Source organism: Equus asinus, chromosome 8, assembly GCF_041296235.1.
Source record: "Equus asinus isolate D_3611 breed Donkey chromosome 8, EquAss-T2T_v2, whole genome shotgun sequence".
Lineage (NCBI taxonomy): Eukaryota > Metazoa > Chordata > Mammalia > Perissodactyla > Equidae > Equus > Equus asinus.
In genome coordinates this window covers 54,282,375-54,294,665 of record NC_091797.1, presented here as the reverse complement: position 1 = coordinate 54,294,665, position 12,291 = coordinate 54,282,375, and the positions used below count along the sequence as shown (strand labels likewise).

Genomic DNA, 12,291 nt, shown 5'->3' with positions numbered 1-12,291 from the left:
CTGTCCTCATCAGCCATTGTGTAGGTTACCTGTGGTAAAGTGCTGCTTCCTGATGTCATGTATTGAAGTGTTTGTCCCCTTTTCTCACCTGTAGGGCTCCTTGGTAATGGCCAGTCTAAGGGATTAGGACCAGCATCAGAACAGTCAGAGAATGAGAAGGACGATGCATCCCAAGTGTCCTCTACTAGCAACGATGTTAGTTCTTCAGATTTTGAAGAAGGGCCGTCGAGGAAAAGGTTAGTACTCAAGGCTGAAATAACTGGTGCCTTAAACCAGGGACTTCAATCTAGGTGCCAGTGTTTGACACATGGGCCAAACTTGGCCCCACTTGCCTGATCTCCCAATTTTTCATAGAAGAGCCAGAATTCTGGAGTTTTGTATCGAAAGCCCTGGTTTCTAAATATTGTCCGCTAATTAGAAATAAAGAGGAATAAGCAAAAAAAATGCTGTGGGCCAAACAAAATATGTTCCTGTCATAAAAAATGGTCAAACAGTTGCCAACTTGTAATTCCTGACTTAACTGTTCATTTCAATTGATTTTCATCAGTAGTATGCTTGAGTATATTAGGTGATATTTTGCCATTTCTCAAGAGATGCTTCTAAAAATCTTGAAGAATTAAATGTGGTATTTTCTGAAATTTTGTCCTTCCTCATCAGGAAAGGAAAAATCCACTTCATGTTTAGCCAAGTTAGTAGTTGTGGAATTTGTTCTTAAAACTTTTAATTTACCAGCAGTTTTTTTTTTTTTTTTTTCTTAAATGTGACTTTCCTAAATAAGATAGTCTGATAAGGAAGTTGGCTATGGTAGTTTGGTAAGAGTTTGTGGTTTCATGGTCAAACAGTGTTAGTGACATTGTATAATAATGCTTTTAATTGGGTGTTTTTAAAACCCTTTGTTAGTTGTCTGCTTTATCTCTCATGTGTTGTGTGTGTGGGGGGGGTTCCCCCCCCATTTATATTTCATTTCATTCCTTTTCCGTTCTCATACTCGATGTTCTCCTGGAGGACTAGATAAACGACTTTTTCTTAGAATCTCTTAGTTTGAAAGGTTGGGGAAAGGAAAAGAAATTCCCCTCATCTGGTCTTCTTTGTTTACTCTTTCTACGGAATTAGTTACTTTTTGGAAACTATCTAGATGTGTGTAATGTAATGAAGAACTGAATATGGTGGAAAATTAAGAGGAAAGGACAAGATTTGCCCTGTGTAGATATTTAAAATCCTTAAGAGAACTGTACTTTGGATCTGGAAGTTGAGATGCGTAGCTCAGTCTTAGTTTATTTTCCTCCATTACGCAGTGTCTTTGTTTAAAAAGCCCTTGAACGGAGTCTGTAATAACTTCCATCTTCCTTTTCTCTTAATCCTTAGCACCGTGTCTTAGAAGGCATCATTAGGTTTGTGGTTATATGGTTAGCAGGTATACGTACCAAGCCTCTCTGCAGTGTACTGAGTGTGCTTTGTGTGTCACTCTTTTTGAAGACACTTGGGTGAGTGTCTCAGTGATAAGCGTGTTAGGGTTCAGATCCCCTGGAAGAAAAATTCACCCTGCGCCACTTTGAAAATGCATCATCACAAGAGAGAGAGTTCCAGCGTGTGTAAAAAAAATCACAGCAGTAAATATATTGGAATGTGTAATAATAATATCTCTGCTTCCAAACATGGGTGGGTGGTCATGCATCTCGTGTCTTCTTTCATCTCTGTTTAGGGAGCAAAATTGTGTGAGTGTGTGGTGGGAAATGACAGTACCCAATCCTTTAGCTGTGTGGCTGGCTGTGACCCTCACCTGTGGTAAAATCAGCATGGGAGTGTGATGACGGAAGAGGAGGTTTCATTTCTCTTGCAGGGGAGTCCTTTGTCCCTGGCTCCTAGTGCCTATCTCAGATGACAGTGCTGCTGGCTTCCTCTTTGTGGTAGTGTTTGGCAGCTGTGTGCAAACCAGTCGTTTAACTTTAGTTCTCCAGGACAGTGGAAAAGAGAAACCTTGTTCAGGGTGAATTTAAGGAAAACTTAACCATTGCTAATCTGCTTTAACTATTAGTGTGCCAAGTGCCTTACTGAAGTAATGAGTCATAGCAGCATTTTTTTTGCTTATGGTCATGTTCTACTAGTGAAATCCATCAGGGACATAACATAGATTAAGGATTTTTGACAGGTTAGGCTAGATTTAGGGCTGGTTTTGGGTGGCCTGGATTATAGGAAGAGGGGTTTTTAGTTAGGGCATACATTTGTTGCACTGTTGCAGGGTACATGGCTAGTACAAAATAATAACTTTTAATACTTCTCGACTTTTGTTTTTTGTTTTTGATGAGGAAGATTGCCACTGAGCTAATCTTGGTGCCAGTCTTCCTCTGTTTTGTATGTGAGACGCCACCACAGCATCGCTTGAGGAGTGGTGTGTAGGTTTGTGCCCAGGATCTGAACCTGCAAACCCTGGGCCCCAGAAGTTGAGTGCACGAACTTAACCACTATGCCATTGGACCAGCCCCAAGACTTTCCAACTTTTAAGAGCTCATTTGTTTTGATCTCTCATTGGTATTTGGTATAAGTAATTTTGTATGAATCCTGCCTTCTAAGGCAGGATGTATGAACTGGCGCCTGAATTTTTGGAGCTTAGTCACTGTATTGTTCAAGCTACAATGCATCATCTTACATATGTGGCACCTTAGAATGTGCTATTTCTGCTGGTAAGTCAAGGCCAGAGTAACTACCTAAAGTGGTTATTTTGAAATGTTGCTTCAAGCATTGGGTGGATTGTTGACTAGATGCTATTTTTTACCTTGTGTCTAAAATTCCCTAAGCCTCATATATACATGAGAAGAGCATGTTTCATAGTTAAACCATTTGCATTGTGTGTTGGCATTTAGACTTTCTAGGAGAAATCATTGAATCCTAAAACCCCAGAGTCATGGTTTGTGTATTTGCTTTGGAAAATGCATTCTCTCTCTCTCTTTTGTAGAATGATACGAATTGCTCCCTATTCTCAAACAGTTAATTAGTCTTTTAGGTACATGTTTTTAGGGTCATCAGTTAATAGGCCTTTTGGTTGGGGAAGAAAGAAAGGGAATTCATGTATTTGACTTCCATGTTAAGAAAAATTAAAATCTGAAGTGTAGACTATGCCAGCCTCAGTTTGGAGCTTTCCTTGAGTTCCCAAAGTGCACATTGAACTGATTCCATTTTCTGATGATAAGTCTTCAGTCAAAACAATCCCTCATGTTTAGAAAGTATTATTTTTCTACAGGAAACCCCCTAAGATGTGTTCGGCTCTATGTACTTGATGCCATTTGTTTTAATTGAAGTTGGGAATCTTTTTTGGCACAGAAAGCAGTAGAACCCAGAGTTCTATAGGATTTATTTTTGTTTATTGAGGCAAAAATAAAAGGTGTCTTTTTACCTAGCGGTTAGAAGGTCATCATCTAAAATCACTCTTTCTAAAAGGAAAGCCCACCTCTCTCTAGAAGCTCTTTGCCTGTTTGATTGATAGGGCAGCCCAGCCATCGAATATCTGACAGACCTGGCACTCTTGGGTGTTCCTAGGTGTTGGTTTTCTTTTGCTTTTGATCATTGTGGTAGGTGAGTCAAAAAAAGTTTTTTGTTTAAAAATTATACATTAATGTAGTTTTTACATTTTAGAGTAGAAACATTATAGAGACTTTCAGTCTTTAATCAGCCCCTTTTGAATTTGATAGTGGCTGTGCCTAGCTCCTTACACCCCTCCACCACACACACACACTTATGTCGCCTATCCCATTCTACTTGGTTGTTGTAAAATTTATGTTTCGTGAAGGAAGTTCAGAAGCCAGAATGGACAGATTTTGCCAGTCAGATAGGGACTGACTTTGAGAAACTCTGGAATAATGGTTATGGAGATAGGGAGTATCTGTGTGACCAGTGGAAAGGAAGGTGTTGTACAAAGAAGCTGGTTATTGTATACTTTTAGGTATAAGTAAATGGAAGACCCAAAATCAGTAGTCCACAGCGGGGGTCACATTAGTTGAGCACCCAAATGTATACCGAAATTAACTGTGTGTATTTATGTTGTTTTTTCTTTGAGTGGGTAGAGGGAATAAGTAGGAAAAATGTAGACAGTGGTAATTCTTAGGGATGTGTCATGGGGACCTTGTGTGTGCCATAGTGGTTAAGAGTGTAGACTGGAGCAACACGTGTTTTTTCTTTTTCTTTTTTTTTTAAAGATTTTATTTTTTTCCGTTTTCTCCCCAAAGCCCCCCAGTACATAGTTGTATATTCTTCGTTGTGGGTCCCTCTAGTTGTGGCACGTGGGACGCTGCCTCAGCATGGTTTGATGAGCAGTGCCATGTCCGGGCCCAGGATTCGAACCAACGAAACACTGGGCCGCCTGCAGCGGAGCGCGCAAACTTAACCACTTGGCCACGGGGCCAGCCCCACATGTGTTTTTTATTATTCTGGCTCACCATTTACTTGTTACATGCTCTTGGGGCAGATTCTGTAACATTGCTGGGCCCCAGTTTCCTCATCTGTAAAATTTCTCTGATAAGAGTAACCACCTCATGGTGGTTTTGTATACTGAACAGGTTAATTCTTGAAGAGCACTCAGGTTTATAATGAATAATGTGTTAGACGTTATTAGATATCATTTGTGTATGTGACACATGAATTGCTACATGAGAACGTGCACAGTCATTGAAGACTTCTCAAATGTGTGTTAGAGGAAGTTTGTTTTATACAAATTGTGATTTATGTCTCCCTCCATGACACCATGATCGCAGCCATTTGTGGGCAGCTGGAAAAGTGTGGGCGCGTGACCCTCTTTTGACGTTAATTGAGTCACAGGAAGGACCCTTGTGCTGTATAGTGTGAATTTCCTCTGCAAAGCTTAGTGTGACCAGGTATTTGATTGCATGGAGTAGGCACGAGTGGGGTGAGGTTGTAGTTTGCAAAGATGGGATGTCGGTGAGCAGATTCCATCCCAGCTATTCACACATGACTCATTGCCTCACCTTAGGGGCGAGGCCCCTATTTGCTAGTATTTAATGCTCAGATCACTGACACACTTTTGAAAACAAACTCCAAGAGAATCTACTGAACTAGTGAAAAAGGGCAGACTGTGCCTCTACAGAGACATAACTATTTTGTTTTTATTAAAGACTTGCTGTATTTTAGTTCGGCCTTTGACAGTATACGACTCACTGACTTCAAAGATAGATAGTCCTGTTCCAGTAGATTGGATTTGGAATGTCAGGAATTATTTTAACAGCAAGAATTCCATGCCTTATTGCAGTTTTGTTTCTGGATATGAATACGTGTTGAAGATTATGAGAATTCTCTAGGCTTTTAATAAGTATTCCTGCCACAGGTGAATTGTCAGTATTAATATTTCCTTATTATTTTTGTTCTGAGTTACTTTGTTGATATAAAATACTTTCATACCTCCAAGTTCGGAAGGAAGATAGGCCCAAATGCATAGGATTCGTGTTTGGCAGCATGCGGTGTTAGAAATTGGAGTTTTTCAACGTGAACATCCTTAGGAATTTACATTTTAAAAGCCTAAATAATTTTTACATTTCCCTTTAACAAAATGCGTTAGTAGGGTAGTTTAATGTTAAATGCACTTTGCTGTTATTGCCAAACTTGAAAGCAAAACAAGCAACAAACAGCTCAGATATATTTCTTTTAACTTTTGGGTTATGTTTATTTGCCTCCTGGACCAGGCTATTTGCAGATTTTGTTGTTACAGCTATGAAGAGCATCTTACAAAGTGGAGGTTAGTACTGTTGTAATTTTTAAAATCTAGAGCTATCTTGACTGAAACATATTTTCTACTTAGAGAAGGTAAAGAAGGGACAAAATTGAAGAATGGAATATTATGTGACAGCTTTAATTACCCCAGGAAATAATCGTGGAATTAAATGTAAAGTAAATGTAGAAGTGTCCGGCCAATCTGCTCTATTTTCCCAAATAGTTGCCATTTCTGGAGCCCTTCTTTCTTTCCTATATTCTCTGGTACCCCTTTCCTTTCCTTTTTCCTGAAAGACTTTAAAGTTTTTAGTATAGGTCTGTTAAGGCTGGATGAATCTTTCAGCTTTTGTGTGTCTGAAAATGTCTTTATTTCACTCTCATTTAAAGAAAATATTTGTATTTTATGAGAACGTGGAATCACATGGAGTTGTGAGAAATTCATTTCGCCTTCATTTTTACAAGATATTTTTGCTGCGTATAGAACCCTCCCCCCAGCCCCCGCCCCCATACTGCTCCACTCCCCTGTCTCCTGCTTTGCATTGTTTCTAATGAGAAGTTGACAGTCATTCTTGACTCTCCAAGAAGCGTCATCTCCAAGAAGTGTCATTTCTCCCAGTCTAGCTTTTCTATCTTTTCCCAGTCTACATCTTTTTAAGATTTTCTTTTAATCTATCATACAATGTTCCTTGGTGTAGTTTCACTTACGTTTCTTGAGTTTTGAGTTCATTGAGCTCCTAACACAAATCTTAATCTGTAGATTTCATCAGTTTCAGAAAGATTGGAGCCAATATTTCTGAATATTTGTGTGTGTCCTTCCTCCCTGCTTCAGGGATTTCAGATGCTGCTTTAAGTTGTCTCCCAGTTCAATAATACTCTGTTCGTTTTATCCCAGTCTTGTTTTCCTCTGTTTCATTTTAGATAGTTTTTATCCAAAATCTGCAGATATGTAATTTTTATCTCAGAGATTGTTGTCTTTACCTCTAGAAGTTAGATTTTGGTATTTTTCTAATCTTCAGTGTCTCTCCTAATATGCTTACTCTTTTCTATCATCTGTGCTATTTATGGGCCAGTTTGGATTGACGGTCCTCCTCAGTTTGGTTACGTTTTCCTGCTAGTTTGCTTACCTGGTAGTTTCTTATTGGGTATCAGGCATTGTAAAGTTTCCTTTGTTGGGTGCTGGATATGTTTGTATTTCTCTACCTGTTCTTGAGCATTCCTCTAGGATGTGATTAAGTTACTTTTGGGCCTTGGCTTTTCAGCTTTGTTAGGTAGGGCCAGAGCAGTGTTTAGTGTTGGGCTAAGTTTTTCCCACTATTCAGGCAAAACCTGAACAAGTAATGTACTCAGTGACTTGTGAATTATGATGTTTACCGTTTTGGCTAGTAGGTACAGGCACTGTTCCTGGCCCTGAGTAGGATTTGGGGCCTTTACCCTCTAATCCTTTCTTGTGATACGTCCTTTTGGGTAGTTTCCTCACACACATGTGCTTTCCCCAGTACTCAGCAAATACTTGAGGAGGACCCTTGGCAGATTCCAGAGTTTTCTGTGTGGTTTACCCCTCAGCAGTATTCTGACCTAGAGATTCTATTCAATATCTTGGCCTCCCCACATTCTCAACTCAGATTCCTCTAGACCTTGCTTACATTTCCGCTCCATGTGCTGTGGCCTGGAAACTCTGTAAAGTCAGTAACCTGGGCAATTATTTTTTCCCATCTTTCAGGGATTGCAGTGCTTTGTTCTGTGATGGTCATTGTGTAGATTTTTAGTTCTGTCAGGCAGGAAGTAAATCTTGTCCCTATTCCTCTATCTAAACTAGAAGCAGAAGTTCTGTCTGTTCTTTGAATGTTGGAAGAGAGAAATGCCCTGCCAGCAAATGGAACTACCACGTTTGTACTTTATCTTAGTCACAGCCATAACCTTTTCATTTAATTTTGTTAGTCATTAAAAGAGAAAAAAGTGAATTGCATAAGTAAGCCCTGATGCAATGAAAAAGAAAATTTCAAAATAAAGAAGCAGTTAACCTATAAATAGAAAAATCTCACTCCACCAGAGAGCATGTGACTATTAGAAATCCTTCAGCCTCTTTGAAGTTCCAGAACCTCTGTCTTTAAAAGAACTTCCCCTTAGTGAATAAAACATAGTGTACTAATAAATCATACTGTAATCCTCATGAAACACCTGGAAGGTTTTATTATCCTTGTTTTCTAGCTGAGTCAACAAGTGTTCAAAATACTTGACTAATGACATATTTCTTATAAGTAGCATTCAGGATTTGAATCCAAGTCTTCATATCTGTAATGCCTGATCTTTCCCACTACACCGTGTCACTTTCCGTCAGGGGTGTCACATGTAGGTCTTATTCTTTCAGGCACCTCTTGGACAGACAGATTCCAGAATGGCACTCCCTTTGGGCCAGCAGCACCTGGCTTATTGAGCTCAACCATGGCTGGACCACAGCCCCACTCACCTCCTCAGCTGCGTACCTTTTGTGCAGTGCACATCCCTTGTGGCCCCTCAGATCATGAAACCTAGTGCGTGTTCTCTTCTCTGCCAGTATTTGTATTCCTTCTTTAATGAAACCAAGTTTTTCTTCACTGTAAACCTAGCAGAAGAAGGAAAGCGGAAGACTTAGCTTATCTTGAGCAAAACATGTTTTACTTTGCAGTTATCTCTGGAGTGCTCCAATATTAGAGGTTAAAGGTCATGGTTTTCATGCAGAAGGGCATGGGGAGAGCTGTTCTCCCTGAATGTGAGAACATTCCGGACCTAGCTGACTGTTCTGTATCAGGTGGCTGTTCTAAACAGATCTGTGATTTTAGTGGGTTGTCCTACGTCCCTCTGGGAGTATACTCTTCACTTTTCGCTCAGCTGGCTGGAGTTGGTGGCTTAGAGGGGCAAAGTAAAAGTATTGGTTCACCTTATGGTGCCTGCTTATGGATGTACTTCACCTTTCTTACCGTTCAGGTTTGGGAGGGGAGCTTGTATCTCTCAGCTCCCTACACCAACCTTGATCTTAAGTGTTTTCCCAGATAAAATGGTCTCCAGGGTGAAACTGAGAGTCAAAATGTCTTAAGTTGGATAGCAGAGAGCCGAGAGAGCATTTCTGATTGTGTTAGAAATTCTCTCTGGCTGAAGCACGTGCGTGTCCTGTTTACTGCGTGATGGCACATGCTGCTCATTCACATTCATGGTTAGGTTCTTTCCCTTCAGCCACATCCCCTGGGCTTCTGTTCCTACCTCTCACATCGTACTTTCATGAGTTCCCTCCCCTCCACGCTCCCTTCCCCTCCCCAAGGCACTGGTTGTCTCTATTAAAGTGAAACCCCCTCTCTTCTGTCCCCATGGTGAAATAGAGCCTGGTTGCAGAAGGAAGGAAGCTGCTGTAATAAACATAACGTCTAACTGGTTTTGCACATGAAGTTATTTATGGGAGGTTTGTGGGATTCCCCATCTCCTCTTCCTGTCTTGGAGGAATTTTAACTACTTAATTACTTGTATAGCACGATTTGGGGGTTAACAAACAACCTTATGCATTGCTTTAGTTTACAAGAGGCAGATCTTCTTTCTCATCAATAAAGCATCTTCTGGCGTCCATCTGTGTCTTCCTTCTTATGTTTTCGGCCTCTGTGCACATGAGTAGTGTCTAAAGGTGCCAGGCAGACCCCTTTACGGAGGTCTAAAGGTACAGCTCTGTCACCTCTTAGAAGAAAGAAAGCTGAGGGCCAGGTGGTTTTGAGGGGTGAGAGGTGTAGTTGGTTGTTAGAGGATGCAAGTCCAGAGGATTAAAGTCAGGGGTGGATTTCGACTTAAAGAAGGAAGAATGTGGAACTGGGTGGCTAATGAGGTTCCTGGGTGATTGACTAAACTTGGGCTGGTATTGGGGTTACTCTGATGGTATGTCCATGGGTAGATTGGTTTGGTTTAAATGGCGGGTCGACTGCAGGTTCCCTTTGGAATGTTTTCTTCCCACCCTCTACCCTTTGCCTCCAGCTGAAGCAAAGGAAAATTATTACCCAAACCAGGATGATGAGGGCTGAGAGGTGCCTCTGTGTGCCTGACATCCGCCTGGGCAAAGCACTGACATCCTCCCAGAGAGGATATCCACGACGCAGGAGCTGCGGGAAGGTTGTCACTTCTCATCTCCACTCCCGCGGACTCTTACTGGCCTTGTCTTCCTTAGTGCCGTGGTCGGGAGGGGGATTGGAAATAGTTATGAAGAGCAGTGTTCTGGGGCTCTTGGAACTGTGATTGTCCTTTAAGGTGCAATTGCCCTTTCCAAGTTCCCTGTTCTTGGAGCAGTGTCCAGATCTGCTTCCTCAAGGCAGTCTCCTTGGAGAGCTTTTCTGCAGCTTCACTCTCCTTTCCTAGTGACCAGTCTTCCTCCCTTCTGCCTTCTAGGCAGTGTGGCCAGGATGTGTTGCTTAGCCTTCTCAGCCCATGTTTTTAACTTTGCCTCTTGCCTGGCACTCCCAAAATAGATGTGTCCCCAGAATCAGGACTCAAGCCTGGGCCCTTGGAGCCCCCTGACCTTCCAGGAGGAGAAAGCTCCCTTTGAGCCCAGCTGTCTCCCACACGTTCCATGAGGCCATCTTTCCTGGGACAGGTAGACAGCCTTCCAAGGCCTTGGTGTGCATGAGCTTCTCTAAACTGTCAGACTCATTCTGGGTCCCTGGGACCTCACAGGCGTCTGTAGACTATTTTGTATCCATACCTGACGGCCTCCTGATTTTAAGGCAAGTGACAACCAGGGTGGGAGACTTATCCCTGAGTGATCCTCAGAATGAGATGGTTTAAGGTGGAACTTTTTTTTTCTGGCACAATTTTATGACAAGGTCCTTGATTAGCATTCAGGAGAAAGGAGAAAATTTTTAAGATTCTAGAATCACATAGGATTTAAATCCCAATTCCTACTTTTAACTGTCCATGAGAGTTAGTCCCCCTTTGCAGAATTGCTGTGACAAATATTTGTATAGCACTTACATAGTGCTTATATACGTAATATAGTGATGTGCTGGCAACTGTTCTAAATTCTTTACATATATTAGCCTATTCAATCCTCACAGCAAACCCTTTGGGATAGGTCTTTCATTATCACCCCCATTTTATAGGTGTGAAAAGTAAGCCACGGAAGACTGTACTTTGCCCAAGAGATAAAGCTCCTGGCATATTGTCAGGACTCAGTAAATGGTTTCTATTCACCCTGAGTAAATTAGTGAGGAGCCACCATGGAACACTGATGATGATGAGAGATGGAAGAGTTGTGTTTTCAAAAATATTTTGGGAGGCCTGAGGATTCTGAGAGCTGAGCAAAGTGATCCCACTGTAACCCTCAGAGGAGGGTGACCCTCAAGGAAGGAGTGTCCAGTGGGGCTAATTTATTATCAAAATTTGAGTTGTTTGCCAGGTATTTGGATGGATCTAAGGATTTTGCAGTGCAGGAAATCACCATTTCAGAGAGAAGAAACAGAGAAGCACATAATTTCAAATGTAGCGTGGAGAGTGCCACAGAAGATGTGACCTCTGTGGGACACAGGGGCCTACTGACTAGGGAATGTGTCGGGAAGTTGGGGCATCTTCAGTAAGATGACCTGTGCACTTAGTTTTTCCTTCTGTGGGGAGAAGTGAGAGTGAGGGAGATGTTAACTCTTGCTGTCCTCTGGACCCTGTGGTGGAGCTCTTCTTGTAACTTCCTGACAGACTGTGATGTGAGTCAGCTGTGGGCTTATCAGCCAAAATAATGCAGAGAGATAGGCCCAGTGCCTAGGGCTCCATCAGCCCGGTAGCTGCATGTGGTGGAGCAACATTAATAACATGATGAGCATCTTGGGTGCTGGGCTGCTTGCCTGTGGGAGGAGACGACAGCTACCAAGACCTGCAGTGCAGGAAGGGCCAGCACTGAATGCCTGCGAGCCTCTTGGTTATCCTTGGGTGGGGCTGGGCCCTGACACATGAAGTGGTTCTTTGTGCTTGGTCGAAGGCTGCCTGGGTGCTTCAGTGCTTTATCTGACCGAATCATGCGAGGGCCGGGAGCGGGCACTGTTTATTTACTAACTTTTCTTTCCCAAGGTGGTGAGCTTGAGACAAGAGGTTAGCTGATATTTTGAAAGGACATATGTGGTTGTTGGGGAGAAAATATTAGGTCCCAGTCCAGTTTTCTATCTTGTAAAAGCTTCAGAATTGACACAGTATTCTTGTAGTTGGTGTTAGAATCACCCGCAGCGAGAGCAGGGCGAACCCCACACGCCCACACCACACCTTCCTGAGGTCAGAAACGACACATTGACAGCCCTCAGGGACTGCAGTGGGCTGGGGGCCTCGCAGGCTTCAAGTACAGGCCCCAGGTTGGATGGGCCCAGCTAGGCAGACTTAACAATTACCAAGAACCCAGGTGATTCTTAGAATTAAACGAAATAACCTATCAGCACTGGGTAGGAGCCTGGTATGCTTTAGCATTGACCCCCAAATCAGTCTAAGCTAAGATGTGCCTAGAGGCGCTGAATTCATATTTGTTGAATGCGTTTTGAAGGACAGCATTAGCTTCTGTCTGTTAGAGGAAGGAACAGGCGTCTGTCTTCA

The 12,291-nt window shown here is 42.2% G+C and overlaps 1 protein-coding gene across 6 annotated transcripts in view; it reads left to right on the top strand.

The window, feature by feature from the left end:
* Positions 1-12,291, top strand: part of JARID2 (jumonji and AT-rich interaction domain containing 2) — a 253,268-nt gene that overhangs the window by 145,535 nt on the left and 95,442 nt on the right. For 4 of the 6 annotated variants that reach the window (XM_070515606.1, XM_014849531.3, XM_070515605.1 and 1 more), the window contains one exon: positions 95-236. The exons of the other annotated variants lie outside the window; for them this stretch is intronic. Coding sequence is in view for 1 of the 4 variants with exons in the window: in XM_014849531.3 (XP_014705017.3) it covers positions 95-236 (142 nt within the window). In the remaining 3 variants the exon portion in view is untranslated. The remainder of the gene's footprint in view (positions 1-94; positions 237-12,291) is intronic. 6 annotated transcript variants of the gene reach the window in all.